The sequence below is a fragment of the Vidua chalybeata genome, chromosome 8 (genome assembly GCF_026979565.1).
Source record: "Vidua chalybeata isolate OUT-0048 chromosome 8, bVidCha1 merged haplotype, whole genome shotgun sequence".
NCBI classification, from domain to species: Eukaryota; Metazoa; Chordata; class Aves; order Passeriformes; family Viduidae; genus Vidua; species Vidua chalybeata.
This window is the reverse complement of record NC_071537.1, coordinates 15402932-15422524: the sequence shown is the minus strand read 5'-3', so window position 1 is coordinate 15422524 and position 19593 is coordinate 15402932. Positions and strand designations below refer to the sequence as shown.

Genomic DNA, 19593 nt, shown 5'->3' with positions numbered 1-19593 from the left:
AGACATTTCAAGTGGAACACCTCAGCATTACAAAGGTACTTTCCTGGTATGCAACAGCTCTTACAATTGAGAATTTATTCATATGATTCAGGAAAAGACCTTGCCTATTCTTGGAAGGCAAGGATGGAAAATTTCAGTTTGGAGTTCTTAAAAATGATGATCAAATCAAATAAAAAAGATGTTAGAAGCTCATCTAGAAATCAATTACAGAATACTTACATGATTTAAGAATAGCTAATTTTTCTGCATATGCTATAATTTCCTGGTGGAATAAAGTATTAACATTTTTCACAGAAGTGAAAATTGATAGATGTTTATTTCAAGCAAAGATCAGATGCTGCCCATACCATAATTAAACAGAACTTGTAATTATGTGTTCTGTATCTCAGCTCACTTATTTCCCAGGATCTTCTATAACTGCATGTTGCTATATACAAATGGTAAACTCAAGACTTGACACTTCAGACCTGATTTACACGTGAGGATTTCTCATTTACCTGCCAATCTGTCACAGCCAGAACAGGCTTCTGAATTAGCATGTGATAGAAAGTACTGATTTTGTGATGAAAGATTTCATTCCTGATTTTGTAAAGTAGCCCCCAGAGCTCCCGAGCTGAGAGCAAAATTTATTCTGAGTTTGATCTGGGATGAATTTCTAATCACATTAGCTATAAAGGCAGCCTTTTAATTTCACGGTCCTTGGGAAAATGAAACTTGGGTAAGCTTTATGAAAAGCTTCTTCATAAATATCTGATACTGTAAGTCTTGGAATATCTATACTGAGGTGATGGAGCTGTAATTACATTTCTTTCTTGAGATATGCTTCCGAATTTTGGATGTTTGTAATTGAGTTATATCCTATATGCGGGGTTTTGCTGGATACAGTTATAAATACCAATCTTATTTGCACAACAAGACAGCATGTTTGGAAAGGCCTTAAGTTCCAATATTCTTGTGTATCTGTGGTATGAGGTTGATTATGGTACTGCACTCTCTTTCAAAGTGCTCCTGAATGTAGCTTGATGTTCTTCTATACAGTGCACTCCCAGGCATAAATGTTAGCACTGACTAAAGGAGCCCATGGCTGGAATCAGTGGGACATTTGAAACTGCTCTCAGGGGAAGTATCTGGACAGTGCAGTTGTACTGGCATTCTTGAGAGTGAAGTAGTTTAGTGTTTTGGGTGATCTCAGGCTTTCAGGGTGAGAGTTTATTAACTGAGTCTGTTCTGTGGAGTGAAAATTACAATGGTGCTTGTGCAGGAGGAAGGGCTTTAAGCAAAGCTTGAGATTTCAACATGCTGTTGGGATTGCTGCAAACATGTAAACCTGTGAGAGCAGTTTGTTGCACAACCCTGGCAGCTCCAGAGAGGGTTTGGACTTGTGACTCAGTACTCTGCTGTCCTGTGTTTTAAAGCAGCACTTCTCTTCTGATACTGTTTAGCAAGTGGGGAAGAAAGTCTTTCATTATTGCATTACAGAGGTAGGGCAAGACACTAGTAGAGACTGCACCTTGGTAATTTCACCTTAACATCCAGTAGTTGCTCAGTAATAATCTAGGTAGACCTGTGGCTTCAAGTGTAGGTGGGAACTAGTTTATATGGGGCTGTCATTAGGCTGTCAAAGCCAACATTGTCATAGTGAACCCGAAAGAATACGGTAAGAGACTTCATAAGAAGTGTAGAGCAAAAGAAGTTTACTTAAGGGCATCAAAACAGAATTACTATGATAAACTCTTTCCAGATAAACCATTTTTGTCTTTTTTGCCCAATTTTTTCCCCTTAGAGAACAAACATGGTACTGGCTAGAGGGAAAAGAGCCTTGCATTAAGTTAGTGGAGGTGTTTGGGGCAGAGGGCAGGGAAGCACACCCAAGCATGGCTGCAGATTGCTTTGCAGATTGCTCCTGGTACCCCTGTCATGAGATGTCCCAGCAGAACGGGGAATAACAATGTGTTTTAGCTCAAAGAGCACTTACAGCCTTGTGGACTCAAAATCTTGTTGAAAGCAAGAATACCAAATATTGAACCAGAATGGGAAAGGCAAAGAGCTTTTGCTGATGGTCAGAGAGCTTAACTCCTGCCTGATGAAGCCTCATGAAGAAAGTTTGATAAAGGCAGAGACCTGAAGCCCTGGCCACTGCCAGGAGAAACACAGGATTTCAGTCTCATTGTGTCTGGCAATTATTAATTTTCTGTTTATCTGTCCTCAGTGTTTTGGTCCATTGGGAATTACCTGCTGTATGAACATGCTTGAACAGGCCAGCTAATCTGTCTTAGGTGGATCAATGTAGACTGTCTCCAGTTAAAGTGTGAGTGCTAGAAACTCAGGCAGTTTTTACAATAGCAAGTAGTATGATGTAAGAGTGACAGATTTTAGACTGGATGTTGGTACTAAGGATATGACATCCACACTGTGAATTTAAGGAATTCTAATGCTTTGGACAATGGAATTCATATGGCAAAACACTTTTATTATTCCAATATACAGTCTGAGGATTCAAGGATTGAATGCTCACATCAGTAGAAGTGCAACTCTTGGCCTAAGTTCAATATATTTGTTTGCCCCAATATTGTACCAGATCAGCTTCATGTATGGCAGAAACAGAAAATGTATCCTTGGTTGACTATATATTACTTCTCTCTACATTTTCTCTCAAAATGATGTCCCGTTAGGCTAAAGCGCTTTGCAAGAAAGTCCATTCATTTTTTTATTTATCTAGTGAATTATTAAATTAAACCCAGAAAAATATTTACCTATGCTCCCAATGAATTCCTATCAATAGGAATAGGAATTTATCAGGTAAAAATGCTATCAAATTTATCCGCTTTCTTACTAATAGAGTGGAATTCAGAAAATGATCTGCAAATAGATCAATGTTTTCCCAGCTAGTGATAGAGGGGAAAGCTACATGGAATAGTAACAACCATTAGGTGAAGAACAGCAACACACTATATTAAACTGATGTCTTCTTGGTTTCATTGGCTCATAGAGAAAATTCCCTAATATTATTTTGGTGTAGTACTAGAAAAGAAATAATATATTTGAACATTAAGGATATCCTTTGAAATGAACTTGATTTGTCACAAGTTATGTGAAGGCATTTCTCAACTGTTATATCTATATTTGCTTATTCAGCACCGTATTTAAATTCTATTTAGATTACTTTCAACATAGCACTTCGTTAAACTGATCACTTAAATAAATCCCTGAGTAGCAGATGAACAAATTCTGAAAATTTGACCTCAAATACAGTACAAGCAAAGAGCCTTTATGTTCTGGAATAGGTTGAACTTGTACTTTTACGAATATTACGGTTGTCCCTTTCTGCTCTGAGGAAGAATAACACCCAGCATCTGGTGCAGATGAGACTTTCCTGTCAGCTGATCTGAACCACAGCTCTTGTAAACATTCCAGGATCCTAATCCTGAGGAAGTCCCACCTCCACCAAGTAATCTTAAAGTTCACGTGAGCAGGAGGTTTCAATTCTCATTTTTCCTGATTTATTAACAGAGCAACTGTCAGAGTAGAAGTGTATTAGTCATTCAATGGGGAAATGGAAAAAAATGAGACACTTACGGCTGGTGCATTGTTTTGAATCTGCTCAGCTCATATTCTGATGCATTCTGAAAAGAGAGAAAACAGGTTTTATAGTTTAAATGAAGATCATTTTAGTCAAGAGCAATTCAAGAAGTGAAATACATGATATTTTAAAAAGCGAATGAAGGAAAGATCGAAGAAACAGTTTTTAGTTTTGTAGCTACATGCTTGTCTCATCTTGGTTAATGCTTAACTTTTTGTTATTAGCCTGTTGCAATATTTCTAGAAAGCTGGTAGAACACATTACATTGCTAAACTGGAATTTTACCAGGCATGTGGCAGATTAAATTACGCTGGTTAATGAATCATTCAAGAAGTGATAAGCAAGCCATTTAATATGGTCTCTTCACCACAGAATTTCTTTGTATTTTTTCACTCAAATCAGCAGATTAGTATAACAATGGTTGAGTAGAAGATACTTTAACAATGGTTGGGATATTATTAACTTCATGCTTGCTCTGTTCTTGTTCTAAAGTTCTGCATGACTTCTCAACCTATGAAATGCTGGTGATGAAAAATAGAATTTGTAGTGTGCTACCTTGGCACATAAAGTGCCCATTCTAGTGCTGAACAAGCTATGCAGGTACTGGAAAGAATTTCCCCAAATGATTTCCATAGTTTGTGTACCTCTATATACCTTTCACCTCAATGTGAACAACGAGTTCATGCAGTACTTTTGATGTTCAAAGTAGTGCACAGCTTGCAGGCAAACTTCTAAGTCAGAGTTTTAAGTTAGTCTAAATAAAACCTTTTTTTTTTAATCTATGGGTTTTTCTTTAGTGCAAAATTTCCAGCACAGTCTCTGGATTGTACTTAGACCAAGTGTGGGATTGCATGTTTTCAGTCCAGAAACCTTCTAATGCTAAAATGCCTCCTTTTTCAGCATAGATTTCAGCAGAGGATAGGTCAGGCTGAAAACATGTCCATTTAGTAGATTCAATTGCAACCCTCCATCTATTTTTGTGTTGGGAATACACAAATTAACTTGTGTATTTCCTGACACTTCATAGGTGTATCTATAGTGGATGTGAAATCTCTGAAATAGATACTTTCCAGTGAACACAGTGATATTGAGTTCACTGTGGTACAACTGATGTTTGCCCAGATCTGTTTTTTCTGAATAATGTCCCAGCCATCAGTCCCAAACCAAACTATTTTGCCTTTTCTCACCATCTCATCAGCATGATAGATGGGTTTGTATCAGGCATACAAATCGAGACACTAATAAGTGTATGAGAGATCAAGTGGAAGACATACACATTCTCAGGGAAAACATATTTCCTCAGTCTATATTTCAACCCCAGCAAATCTCTGCATTTCTTTGACGTATTTGTTGTGAAAATATGCCATTTCAGACAGTACAGAAGCCCCTACATTTAATATTTAGCCTGTAATTATACTGTATCAAAAAGCAGCTGCATATCTACATGCAGTGGGTATGGTAATTAGCAGATGATCCAGCAGATCTAGAAATCACCAAATTCCTGAGGAAATTTAAAACTGCATTGAACTGTGTGATTGCTATACAGGCCCATCTGGGCTCCTTTGGCTTCATCAGCTGTAGTGGTGACTCACCAAATTGCCTCTGCATATCAATGATCAGCAGGAGCAGGGCCATTTCCTCACCTCCTCTTGCACTTTTTAAGAAGAGGAGGAGGAGGAGGCTATGCTTTTTGTTGATAGGGTTTGATTCCTGTTCACTCCCTTTTCTTTGCAAAATAGAGTATTTAACCCTTTACTTATTCGCATAAAGATTTCCACGGTGTAATGGCTTGGTGATTTCAGAAAAATCTCTTGTGTAACTTTCAGTCCTTGCAAGATGCTGTTTGCTGTAATGTGCTGCCTAAGCACAGCTGCCGTTCCACACAGGCAAGTGCTGTGTGTATGGTCAGATCAGGCACTTTTTAAACTTGCAGTGGAGCTTGGTAGAGAAGGAAGCTATGGATCTAAGTGATTCCGTTATTGGGGAATATTTTATTGGAAGAGTTTTAACCTATTTCTCCTCCGCGGGATAATCTCCAATGAGGGGATCAAGCTATGTGTCTCACTGAGCTTTGAGATGATTCCTATCTATGGGTCCAGCTGAAAGTTAATTTTTCCCCCCTTCTTCTTCAGTAAAATGCATGATTGATTGAAGCTAAGAGCTGCTCCTGCTGCCCTTTAGCAGCAGAATTCTGGTCCTAGGAAAGAGTACAAAAATATCTTGCAAACCCTACACTTTTGAAATTACATGGTAACTTCTGTAGGAAGATGACTAATGCTTCCAGTTTTTAATTAACCATTGCTTCTGTTGTTGCTTATGATATACATTGTTAGTGATTCATATTGGCATGAATGGAATAAGTTGCAAATGAGTATGTGTGATAAAGAAGAAGTTAAAGTAGTTTCTTTCCTGGAGGGATTTGAGTTGCCAAATATACAATGAAGAAATAAAGGGACAGATTGTTCTTAAGGGTTTTTTGTTTGTTTGTTTGTTTATTTGGTTTTTTGTGTGTGTTTGGTTTGTTGTTTTGTATGTTTGTTTTGTTTTTTTATGTTTACAATTTTATATTAGAGCACAATTTAGAAAGCATATAGAAAAAGCTGTTCTCTTCTAGCCTGCTGTTGATTTCCTCATTTCTATTGGCTGCTTCATTCACCCAACATCAACTTTCTTACTAACTCACTCAGTTGAGTAGCTCAGAGTAACCAAAATTCCTAGCTTGCAGATCAAGCCAACCAGCTTTGTTCTGCAGATAGCATCCTGGACCGAGAGAAATGCTGTAGTAGTGCAAGTGTTTGAGGTGTGTCTTTGCTCTTTTACTTGCAGAAGCATGTCTTGGACCTGAGCCCATCCTGCTGTAGCTGCCTGCCACCATGGGTGCTGACAAGGGAGGTGCCTTGCATCAAAAGCAGAGAGCAGGTACGATCTGGAGAATCTGGAGCTGGGGGTGCACAAGTGGGTTTTGTGAATTTTCATCTGGAGAGCTTTAGACTGGCTCATACTCATGGACTGTGCAGCACATGCAGAGCAGTTTGGCATGTCTGAGGTGCTCTGTTTCTGTGGAGGGAGCAGTGTGGGGTGTGGGTGGCTCACGTGCCATAGCTGGGTGGGATTTAGGGTATCTTGCAGTCCTGGGGATGCCTGGTAGGTGGATAAGGGATAGTGAGTGTGTGGAAGGAAGGCAAAGGGAATGGGGCAAAATGTTGCAACACAATATGTAGCATATATGGCATCCTTGTCTGCCCCAGACATGGCACTTCTCTAAGGAAGTCACGAACATTGCTGTCAGCAGCCATGGGACTGGATGGGTTTGGGATTCCGTGTTTGCCTTGGAGGATTTTTGCCATGCTTTTGTGGTTGCTGAGATTGTGCAAAGGGACGGTTTCAATCGAGTTGCTGCCTAAAAAAAGGCATGTCTTTAGATGTCTTTGGAGAAGGTTGTTGGTAGAGTTGATTGCATGATACAGTGTTTTCAACTCTGTTTTGAAGTTCACTGAAGTACGTCTTTCCCCCTCCTTGCTTTCCATCCCTTTCTGGTAGGCAAGCACTTCTATGAGATGGATATGGCTGCAGGTGCAAAGAATACCTTGAGTAATCCAGGAGAGCTGTGAAGGATCAGTTGGAGCTTGAAAATGTCAGATTTTGATGTGAATGAAGGTGAGGGGTTCCTTTGACATTATGATAAACAAGCAGAGTATGTTGCTAGCCCAAATGTCAATATCTGGGCAGTATAGCTTCATGTAAGGTGACAGTCTTGTCATTACTTTATAAAAATTCAGAGCTACATTCTGTAACTTTGCCAGTTCTGAGCATGGACAGCTTTGGAGATGTTTGTTGCTTTTTGTGGAGTATACATATATTTGACTGTAATAACGTATAATGAATTTGACTTCATCCCAATTTTCTTCAGAGATTTTTCTTCAGGGGTCAAAGTAAGGACAGATTTGCTTGACAAAAAGAAATTTAATTTTGTGTAAAGTAAATGCATAATATAGAAGTTCTGTATTAAATATGACCAAGTTTATGTTAAGACTAGCTAATGAAAACTGTTCTTAAGAAAAACACCTGTAAAGAGCCCTTGTAGGAGATTAGGAGGAATGTACGGCTGCATTTTTAACTCTTCAGAGACAGAGATTTGAAGTATAAATAAAAACTATCTGCATTTAGGCAGTCAATATAGGTAAAAATCTGAAAAATCATAAAATTGCAATAAGCCATATAAATGATATTCCTTATTAACTGGCATGGCAGCCTATCTGTAATTACTTTGGAATTTCTTAGTCAAAAAATGTAATGGCATTTCTTAGTAGAAATGTCCTTGTGGAATATAAAAATATCTATGGGGAATAAAAGTAAGATTTCAGTGCTGGCCTCTAGAGACACAACCTGAGATATAGAGTTTTGTCAGTGATATCTGGCAAAAACTGCCAGTGTTTCAGACTGAGTAAATAATGGAATAAATGCATAGTGGATTTTTTTTTTTCCTTTAATAAAGGAGAGCTATGCCCCGAGGGCTGGGGAAGAAGTGGAGAGAAGGCAAATAAAATGTGAGTTACTTCAAATTAAAGGTCAGTTCAGAAAGAATGACAATTGTAATAAGAATAGCGAGCTGATTCTATTGTGAATGGAGAATTACTATTTTTAAGGGAATTGGCCATTTTTAAGTGTGTAAAACTGACATCTAGTGGTAGCAATAGCACTTTGTGTGCACATTGGCTTTACAGTGAGACCAGTTTGCAGAGCAGATGAACAGATTGTAACTGTATTACATACTAAAATTGCAGTTCTCTGTACTGTAGCTGGGTGTTAGCATTTTGAACTAAATCTTGCTTCTTTTAGTAATATCTCACTTCTATAATGCCAGGTCATCTTTCTGTATGCATGGCCTCATGCTAGAGAAGTGATGAATTGTTTCATTAGAGGAGAAAAGGTTGAAAGGAGCATGAGGGTTAAAAAAAAGGTGAGGCTAAGAGTTATAGAATGTCAGGGTCAATTGGGAAACTGTTTGGCAGATACCAATCTTAGACCTCCTATGAATGAACAGGAGAAGTCCAGCCTCAGAGCTCTGATGTGTTTCTCAGGTGTGGCATTACTCAGGAGTGTAAACTCCTTTGGGAGAGGAAGCAGGACTTTATGGCCAAAACTGAGATCTCACATGAATTCAGGCAAGATATGTGGGCTCTGAATCAATAAAGCATATAGGCATGTGCCTAAATAATTCCTATTTTCATTTGCTGAATCATGGTTAATATATTAATTGCTAATTCACATTTTTGTTCAAAGGGCATTTAAAAATATTTTTCTTTTCTCTTTTGTCTCGCTTATGTTTTAGTGTCTTTGAAGAAAAAAATCCCTTGCTAAAACTCTGCATGCCTGCTCCACTAAGACTTTAATTTATCTTTGCCTCCATAATGTATAAATTTATACATTATCTATACATAATGTATAAATTACAAATCACAAGCAAAGATATACAAAAATGAAGTATCTATTATTTTAAAAATTGGTTTTTAAAACATGGCTTAGGGGCACCATACCTACAGTCAAATGGTGCAATTTAAAATGAACATGGAAAAATACAAAAGCATCATTCAAATCTATCTTCCAGATTATAAAATGAAAGACAAGGGTGAAGACAAAGGCAAATCTGAAGGAAGAAGGAAGTGTGTTTCAGTGAAAGTATAATTAGAAGCAGAGGGAAAAGAAAACCATAGATTATTTTTCCTGGGTTAGCAGTTTGTGGCAAGAATTGTCAAACTATATTGATCTATTTCTGGTTGTAAGTGTTTATTTTACAGTTTTCTCATTTCATAATAACTGTTGCAAATATTTCAGAGATAAAAAATGTTGGTAGCATAATTCTAATTCAATGTGTGTTTGTGCAGTTGTGCAGTTTCAAGGCTGGGGTGAATCATATGCTGCCTCTACATTCCATTTCTGTTACTTTCAAAACATGGTGAATCATATTTGTTGAACACCAATGTTGACATTCTGCAATGAGACTTGAGTCACAGCTATAGAAGTGGTATAAGAAACAGCAGCTGTCATTTCACATAGTGGGAAAGCAGAGCCGAGCAGCAATCCTGTTTGCTGCAGAGCTCCTCTCTAAGGACGAGACTGGTTGTTAACACTTGTGCCAGCCAGAGCTGGGAGATGCAATCTTGTCTGTCCTGAACCTGGTAATCCACTGCAGGTGCTTAACAGCTCTAATAAGCTTTTGACCTTTTGGGTCTGAGTGGGAGCTGTTGCAATGACATGAGGCCAATTTCTATGTGCAATGGCAGTCTGACTTTGTCTGCACTCCCTGGGGCTTCTTCTTACCTCTTGGACACTGATGCCTTTCCAAAGTTGTGGAAGCATGCTAGTAGCACCAGAATTGTTAATATACATGAGATCTCCAGGATTTCAGAGCAGCTGCCTCTGTGTTTGGCTTATATAAAACCTTGCGTAGTACAAATGGATTTGTGTTGCTGGCAGTGGTGTTAGCAAGGGAATATATTCAGGACATGCTTGTTGTAAATAGGACTGCTGGGGTTGGGTTTCCTGGTCTGCTGTGAATTTGTCATCCCTCATGGAACGCTGCTGTTATTTTGTCCTCAGGCATGCTTTTAGTTAAAAAACTGCCAATCTAATATTGTGTTACTAAGACCTGTGTTCAACATGTAATAGGAGTTGAGATCTAGATGTTTCCCATACTGGAAGGAACAGTAGAGTACTCTACATTCTTTACGGCAGCTGGAATTACTTTATTACATTGATGGAGAACTGTCTGTAGTATTGCTGCTCTAACACTTCAAATTAAAACCAAGACATTTCTGTGGTTCTGAGGATTCTGTACTGCCTCACCTACCACATTTTTTTAGCTGTTGAAATGGTAGAAACCTGTTTTTGCTCAACCGAAAGATGTTTTCTTTCAATAGTAGCTCAGTGAACTTCTGTGGTTTGCATTGTTCTGATACTGTTGTTCTGGTACTATTGCAATAGTACCAGCTCGCATTCAGAGCTCAGTGAAACCTTAAACTAGTTGACCCTTTGTTCTTATATGTGCTATGAGTGGGTTCATCTATGATTTATTTGATTATGACCTAGGGTTTCTAACCTATTGTATACTGTAAGGTGTTTGCTCAGACTTGACTGTCCAAGGCTTTTTGAACCTATTTTACTCAATCTCATGTGTGGAATGAATGGTCTTCTCCTTGAAAACTGGCTGCAGAAATAGCCTTGTTCTAAGACAGACAGTAAGGTTTGATTTGCAATATAAATCTGTTTATATAGTGCATACAATGGGAAAGGTCATGTTGTCTTTCCTAGAACATGATGTCCCCATTAGTCTTAGGCTGACCTGATGGAAAGATGAGAGGTTTCCAAGGTTCTTTCAAAAATTATACTGCCTTCCTCACTGACTGTGTAATGTTCTGTGGGCCAAGCTCTGTCTGTATTTGCATGTCCTTATTGAAAGGACATTTACTGGAACGCAGAAAATAAAACCACTTCCCAAATCTTTGCAGCAAGGCACCAATATATGCCTAAGCAAATTAAGTTTTAGTGTTTGAAAGAGGAAGGAAGTTACCACATATAGAAATAACTGCGACCACCAGAAATTTAGCCTCAGCAAAAAAGCAGCAGAGCCTCTGCTGATGTAGGTTGCAAGTTTAGTAAGTCTGATTTCTTTTTATGAGGGAAGAGAATTCAAAAGGGCCAGCTGAAATTCATCTAGTAGAACCATTTATCTCTAAAAATGCTTCATCAATTAAAGCAAGTTGTTTTTCAGGGCTTCTTTTACTTCATTGATGATTAAGACTCTATAAAAAAATTGGTAGAGTTGAATCAATTAATTTTTTCATGTTTTTTAATATAAGGTAAAAGACCCAAATGAGACATGTAAGCATTACTGACTTAGTGGTTCCAAAGCACTTTATTTTTATTTTTATGGGAAGTATGCAACTATTCCTTCTGAATCAGAGCAAAGGGAAATATTGAAGTGTCAAAAGTTCCATTTTTGTCCACATCTAAGAATTAAGGCCTGGAAAATATTTCTACTCTGTAGTCAAAATGCCTGTCACTTGAGAACAGGACATGCTGCAGGAATGTCCTCAGTACGGGGAGTCCTGCTAGAAGCAGACCTGGTGCTTTAAGAACTGACTTTTCCTTAGGACTCAGCCCAAGGTGAGTGCAGTAAGCTGTTAACCCAGTTTAATGGTGACACACAGCAGAATTGACACTGTCAGCTTCTGTTTATAACCTTGCCTTTGTCAGGGCTGAACTAGGTCTGAAGCCAGCTGCTGCTTCTAGCTCCCCGAGTGCTGCTCCAGTAACTGCATGCAGGTGATTTGAGTCAAGTGGTGCCCTTCTGTGTCTGGTTTATGCTGTGAAAACAAAGACTGTCCCTTGGCTGTGTGATTATGCACAGTTTCTTTCTAGTTCATCTTTCCTATTGAAACAATCTGGTTTTGTTATTTGGACCTTCCTTAAGTGAGCAGACATCTCTGCAGGTATGAAAAAGTCTCTTTAGTTCATCTAATTTGCTTACTACGGGAATGGATGGAGGCAAGAGCTAAAGTGGTTGTGGTGGTGATGTTTTCGGTATTTGAATATTGAGTTAGTAGGAAGAGTAATGTCTGTAAACAAAAGCTGAGGCTGAGTTGGTGGTGCAAGATGCTCTGTGCATTGCACTGAAATACAAAACTCAGTTTTCTGGGTGCTGACTGTTTCCATCTTGCTCTCATGAGAGAAACTGAAAATATGACAACAGGAAATATCCTGTCAGGAATCAATTCTCAGGACACTGGTAGTTGAGACTGGCAAGGACTCTTCTTTCTTGGGGAAAGTTAAGTCATAATCTTAGTTAACTGCTGCTGTACAAGCCAAGTAACAAAGTTCGGTGCTCCCCAGGTGTGTCACGCTGTCAGGAGCAGCCCGGGAGCAGTGGGATCAATCTTGAAGAATCCCAGAAAGTGGGTGACATTGGACCTTCAGCTCTCCCCTGCTGGCCAGGGGCTTGGGAACTGTGCAGATGTGCACCCTGCTGACACTGCCTGCAGAATCAGCTGCCTTCTGCTTTCCTGCAGCTAGGCAAAAACAATTACAACAAGAAGCGCTGGGAAACAGCTGAGACCAAAAAAGCTGTGGAGAAGGAGTATGAGAATCATCCTACCTCTCAGAGCAAATACTATGGCAGAAGCTGTCAGCAACAGTTAAGCTATAACAGCAGTCTTAAAAGCAAAACCTATATATTCTTGAAAGATTAAGAAAGAACATCTGCATAATTATAAGCACATTACATTTCATCAAGGGAACTAGAAGCAGCAAATCTTAATTACAAGAATAAATGCTCTTACTGAACGAGGAAACCAAATGTGGTTTAGTACATGACTGTCTACCCTAAACACTTTGATGGCTGGCTGTCTTCTCTTTGGAAATAAACCACCTCATATGATCCTTGAGCATCTACACTGAAGAAAGAATTTCAAATGCCCACGCAGAAATGTGCTGAATTACTTGACTTTGAAAGAACTCCCTAGATAGTGGAATAGATTTGCTGTACCTCCTTTGATACTGATTTAGGTTTTTGAGGTAGTGCTTGAGTTCCACTGTTTAGATTTCAATAATCTCAATGGTTCCAATGGTTAATCTATCCTGGATAGATACTCTTTAATTCACATAGTCGCAAGTATGTTATGTATTTATATCTGTAGGCATTGAAAATGAAAACTTGATGTTCTTGATTCACATTACCTCAGCCACAGCAAGCGACATTATTAATAGTGAGTAATCACTGACTCCAACAGCAAGATCACAACTGTTGCATTTCAATGGCTGAAAGAACTTTGTGAAAAGGTAGACCTTAAGGTGCTGGCTGGCAGTCATTGCAAGTAGGACAAAACACCACAAATAGTGATAATTTAGGTGAGCAGAAGAGATATCAAGGTTGAGCACAATTCAGACCTGTTACTGTGAAGCACTCATGCCAGGTCTAAGTTGCTGCAAGAACTCGGCCTTCACAACTGTTAATGTGTTGAAAAGACTGTCTCCAACAGTGCATGCAATATGTGGTCCTGGCTCAAACAGGAGAAACTATTTCTGCCCCTGGAGAGAAACAACTACACGTGCTTGTGTCTGTAAATATCTTAATTCAAAGTATGAACAAAATCTGCATTGGATCACAGCAGTGAGTCTGGATGAGGACTTCTAAGGTGGGGAGGAGGACAGGTATAGCACAGAGGAGTCACCTCTCTCCTGGCCTGTGATAGAGTGCAGGGTGCTGCTTAGTGGTTTATGGCCAGGACAGTCCCAGATTTTGAGATCCACATCTTGAAGGGGCAAAGCCAAAGGCTAGAACAGTATTACTCAGTGTGTACCAGTGACACAAAGAGCTTTGCAAACTTTCTCTGTAAGCACTCAGCTACATTGTGTTTAAGGGTATTTGATATAAACATCTGCTTTATTTTTCTCAGTTTGAAATTTGAAGACAGCCTTTAGATAGAGCATTCTCTCCCCCATACCCCAATACCCTGTCTTTCTGGGATGCCAATAAATTTGTTAGTGTGTTTAAATGGTTTAATTAAAGTATTTTTTGGTTTAATGCAAGCAACAATGTCTTCTGTCAGTGCAACACGTCTGCTGCTAATGACGCTTCTGGGTGATAGATGTTGTGGGGATAGCTATCAAGGTAGAGAGTAACTTAATTTGAAAGGTTTGATTTCCTTTTACTTTAGCTGTCAAGACCTGAACAGTTAGTGTCAGTTAGAAAGAAGCAAAGGAAAAGGTGCCTTGAAAGTTTTTCACTTCCTTTGTTTTTGCATGGAAATTTAACAATACAGTGACCTGTTTGTCAAGTGACTTATATCTATCTAATAGATTTTAGATGTTAGACTGTTAGATGATTTCAATAGGAAAAAGGAGAACTAGTTTTGGATACAGGACTCAACATATTAGATGAAAGTTTTGGTGTTCCTGTGCATATTTATATTGATCTACAGGCTAGCAGTATGTTAGTGATACAGCATTTGTGTTTTTTATACTTCTGTATTGCTGCTTGGTCTTTATACACAAACATTTATTTATTTGGATTTCATGCTGGATCTGCATATTTAATCAAAGTCCTGGGGTACCCAGCATGTGAATCTTTCCCTTCCCTTTCAGCATGATGAATCTTCATAAATGTAAATATCAGTCTTTTTCTCTTTGACACTTCACGGAAGGCAGTGAAGTCTGTCTACATCTAAAGTTCTCAAACCTTCAAAGAATTCAGATTTTATAGTCTTGCTCCTAGTATACTCAGCGCTGATTTTATAGCATTAGATACTGTTCAGGAATGCATGTGGAGTAGACTTCCTTTTGGCCCATTCCTGCAGTGACCCAAGTTAATTGAGAGCAAGACGATTAGTGTGGGTTATAAAAATGATGCCAAATGTCATTGAAATGACTCTTACACTATATATAAATACACATGAATCTCCTTTAGAAAAATCTTTTCCTACCGATTTTTGAAATTTAAATAAGCAGTAGTTAGCAAGCATGGCTCTTGAAGTGAAATAAATACCAGAATATATATTTAAAGTGCCTAAAAATAAATATTTTTGCTTCAAAGCTTTATAAGTCAATGACCCAACATGTTGTTGACAGCCAAGATTAAATGCTTACAAGAAATTCCGAATTTCCACTGACATACGGACACTCTTTCCTCTCCTGGCAGTTCATAAAACAGCACTTGAGTTTCAGGATGCTGCCATTGCACCATGTTGGAGAAGCATGTCCTTAAATCTATTACCAAGTTTGTGCAGAGTTCAGAGTGTGGGGAGAAAGGAAAAGCAGCATGTTTTCTTTGAGAAAAGTTGCGCTTTGAAAGCTGCTGGAAGTTTTGGAATGTTAAAAGACAAACCAGCTGAGATATATTAACAGGCAAAGAGCAAGAGAAGAGGTCAAAACTGTGCATGCAAATGTCCTTTCACATCCTAGTAATTTCTGAAGATTCACATGGCTTCAAAAATAAGCTCGTTCCAGGAAAACAATACACATATTTTTGAACAGTTCTAATATTAGCCTGTCCTTATAATGGTATCTGGAAGCCAGTGATATTTTTGCTGGGATGAGTGTGACCAACATGTTAACTTCAAATAACTCTCCTAACCCCAGTTTCCTTGTGTGTGGGAGTAGTTTCTTTTTAGGAAAAAGTCACTGTTGGTTAATTTTGTCTCTCCCTTTCACTCTCTCAACCAAACTCGACTAATACTGAAATTTAGCTTAGAGTGAATATTTCAGTTTTTTACATTTAAACACTTTAATTAAGGTTTTAAAGAATTTTATAGTGCAGAGTGACTATCATGTAGTGCTTTTTACATGCAGAAGCAAACGAGGAATTGTATGAACACTGAACATTCATATAAAAAACATATGCTCTCTCTAAATGATTTGATGATTTGTGAAAGTCAAGAGGCAATAATGGATGATCATATTACATAACAGCCATCCTTACAATTGGGCATATACACTTGTAAAACAGGAAAAGAACAAAAAGAGAGAATATTTGAATTTTGATATGTCAATTATCAATTCCTGGCAAATTGTTTATTGGAAGTTAATCCCTCACTGTGTTAAAAGGTTTGTAATGAGTTCAATATCTATGTGAATCCAGTTCTTTTTTAATAGACCATGAACAAAATAAAAAAACTTTTTTGGATAAAACTGGGCGATTTGGATTACTTAAGTTTCTTCATAGCTCAAGAAATACTCTATTTTTAGCATGGCTTTCCACAAAAGCTGCTAGCCATGACTATATTACTTCAATTATAAGTTCCAACTACTTGTAGCTATTTCTGGTGCAATAAAAGTGTAAAAAATGAAAAAAAAAACACCTCCCTAATAATGTAAGATGGTGATGAAATGGATGGGTGTTGTTGCTAAATCTGTATTTTACATTAACTTATTTTTCTTGGAGGGGAAGGAAGCACAGATTTTAAACTTCAGACTTACAAAACAAAATAAATTAAGAAACTTGTCCATATAAATTAAAGAAATAACCTGTGTATCTCCTACATAAACCTAAACAGAAGTATTGTATTTTAGTCCAGAAAAATAAAACATTGAGTAATAAAAGTAAATTTTATTTACTTAGTACTTTCTACTGCTTTTTACATGTGACTGTAATTAGCCAGCTAAATAATATACTTGCATGCTATGACCAGATGTCTCCTAGAAGACTTAAATAAGGAAAAACAAATTATATTTTCCCTTCTTTGCATTACCTGGCAAGTAAGAGACCCTGGAATTTCCCACTCTGATATGTTTGTAAAATGACTGCGGCTTCCCACTATTATCCATGTGTGAGAGAGGGAATCTGCAGCTCATTCAGAAGTGTGTGAGGTGCACACGATCAGGAACTGGAGGGTGGAAGAGTTGTTGACCTGACTGATAACCAGGTTTTGCAGTGTGTCACTGAATCTGGGCACTGTTTAACATGACTAAATTGGCTCTATTTGGCTTTAGCTGATTAAAATTCACGAGTTGAGGTTACTTCAAGCTGAAGCTCAACAAAGGCAAAATCGTATCCAAGAAACTCTTGATGTTGCAACCATACTTCATGTTATGTTGTGGAAATTCAACTATTGTCTGCCACTATTAAATGATACCAGTTTTATTTGTGCTGACCAAATGGATATTTATCACATTTGGAATGAATGTGGTGGTTTATGTTGTGATGAAAACCAGAAAAACATAAAAAATCTCCTATGACCTAATTGTTGAGTTCCTCAGTTTTAAATATTTTTTTGAATTTATTCATGAGCACAGTCACAAAAGTCCTTCAAGACCCAACAGAAAATGTAGCTCTACACTGTAAAGTTCAAGAATACTTAATTGGACAGGGAAAAGGAAGAAACGATAACACCATAAATAATGCATGGTACAGTTCTATAAAACACTGAAATTTTGTCAGTAGGGGACTTTCTGTTTGGAAAGTGTATATATGACCAAATAAACCCCAGGCTTTGGGGATGATACTATTACAGAATTTATTTTCCCTTTTTTCCTACTGCCTATTCAAAATTTGGTGCTGTGTTTGTACAGATGCATTTCAGATACTCTGATACCACCTGAGTCAAAAACATTCAGGTAAAAGAGTGAGGTATTGAGGTTGGTTTGTTTATTTGTTCCAGTGAAGAGTCTCTTTCATTTACAGTGTAATAGAGACATTTCTCTAATCTGCTTTTTATATACTAGAGGACCCAGACAATCTAAAACACAAATGAAGTGTTGCATTTTCCCCTTCACAGGAAACTAGGGGTTAAGGGCAAATGTCAGCATTTGCCTTGAGTAGTTCTGAGTGAGTAAAATAGGTCATCAGCTCAAAATAGATAACATATGTTTGTAGTCTAATGCCTGTATTTTTTTAACCAAAAAACTGTATGACTTGTTCAATTCATTTGTATCACATCCTACATTCAGATGGTTAAGTACTCTGTCTACTCATATTATGCTGATTAGATGTTCTAGATGTCTAATGGGACATTTAAGTAAGTTTGATAGAAAATCAAATTTTTTACTCTATCAGGGTCACACCATGAGAAATCAACCCCATGGCATTTGTAAGGTTTTAATAATTCTCTGTCTTATGCTTTTCAAGGGCTCTGTTGCAATGGACGCAGATAATAACACCTTTTAAAAGTGTAAATTGCATTCAAATAGCAGGGGACAAAATAGTTTAACTGTTAAGGGAAAAAGCCCAGCTACATAGGAACATTGGAAGAAATAAATAGAAAAGCAAAAAAAACAAAATAAAAAATCTTCTCTAGCAGGTTGAAAGAATATTAATAAACAATTTAAAGTATCTTTTGTAGGAATTTTGTGCCTATCTGCTTATTAATGTGATGTCAAATACTGCAGGTAAGAGTGCCTAGAGAAAATCAAATACCCTACAAATAGAATCTGTGTTTCTGCATTTGACACACTAATGTGAATTTTGAATAGAATTTACTCTTCAGTATTCTAGGGGCCTAAAATACATGAAATGATTGAAATTCTTATTCTTCTAAGCATGGGTTTTGTAGGACCTCTGGGAATTCTAAATTCTTTCCAACATGCCTCTTCCTGAGCACCAGTGTGTGATGTGGTTTCCCAGCAGTCCAACCCAAACTCCAAGCCAGATTCCCTAATGGTAAGGTCTGAGCTTATGCACAAAATTGGCACTGGGAAAACTTATGAAAGATCTCTGCAATTGCATTTGTGTGTGTTTTGTTTTTATTTTTTAATGTGGGCAAATTCCATGACTTTTTAGATATGGAAAGATTGATAAATACTTAATAGCGGCTTTTGAGCCATTCTAGGAATGGCTGGAAGCTTTTGCTCTTAGCAGTATGCTGAAAACTGACAGGTTGTGCAAGACCTGCTGATCATTTTAAATTAAAGACAATATGACATTGAAATTCAGAAGTCACTACATTAGTAGCAATCTATAGGCTTGGCACCTAGGCTTGGTGTTTCTGTTGTGTTTGCTTTTTTCCCCCCTTCCCCTTAGCATCATGCTTATTCAGAGCAGATGTCATCCTGCAAAAAACCCAGGATGGCTTCATTTTACTAAGGGAAACTCCCTGACTCTTGGTAACTTCCTCAATGCTTCTAGTTGCTGTAACTTTGCATTGCAGACTTCATGACCTTTCATTTTAGGTGCCTAAGTGCTTTAATACAGCCATAATAGCTCAGTCAGCATTAGCAAAAAGTGCTCAGGTTATTGTGGGTTATATCTAAATCTTAAGCTACAAGGGTGTCTAAGTGAAAATCTACCAGCAGAACTGTCCTGGCATAATCATCCTCACAAAACACCCCTGTGGATATCCTGTGGGGGTAACAATGTACTTGCTTTGCTTTCATTCATGCCACTTTACAATTAGTAGCTTTGTAGTTGCAGTATCCAGACAGGTTTAAACAAAAGGGTATTCCTTTCTCTGCCTTTTTTTTTTTAGTGGAAGTTCCTTTATTTTTTTTTCAATAATTTCTAGTCATCTTTCATTTCTGCACTT

At 37.9% G+C, this 19593-nt stretch overlaps 1 protein-coding gene across 2 annotated transcripts in view; it reads right to left on the bottom strand.

The window, feature by feature from the left end:
• BLNK (B cell linker) overlaps positions 1-19593 on the bottom strand; it is an 85946-nt gene that overhangs the window by 55729 nt on the left and 10624 nt on the right. Inside the window, exon 3 of one of the 2 annotated variants that reach the window (XM_053949621.1) lies at positions 3577-3623. In XM_053949621.1, coding sequence (XP_053805596.1) covers positions 3577-3623 — 47 coding nt within the window. Of the gene's footprint in view, positions 1-3576; positions 3759-19593 lie in introns of those variants that run through there. The other variant, XM_053949623.1, reaches the window with a different exon arrangement.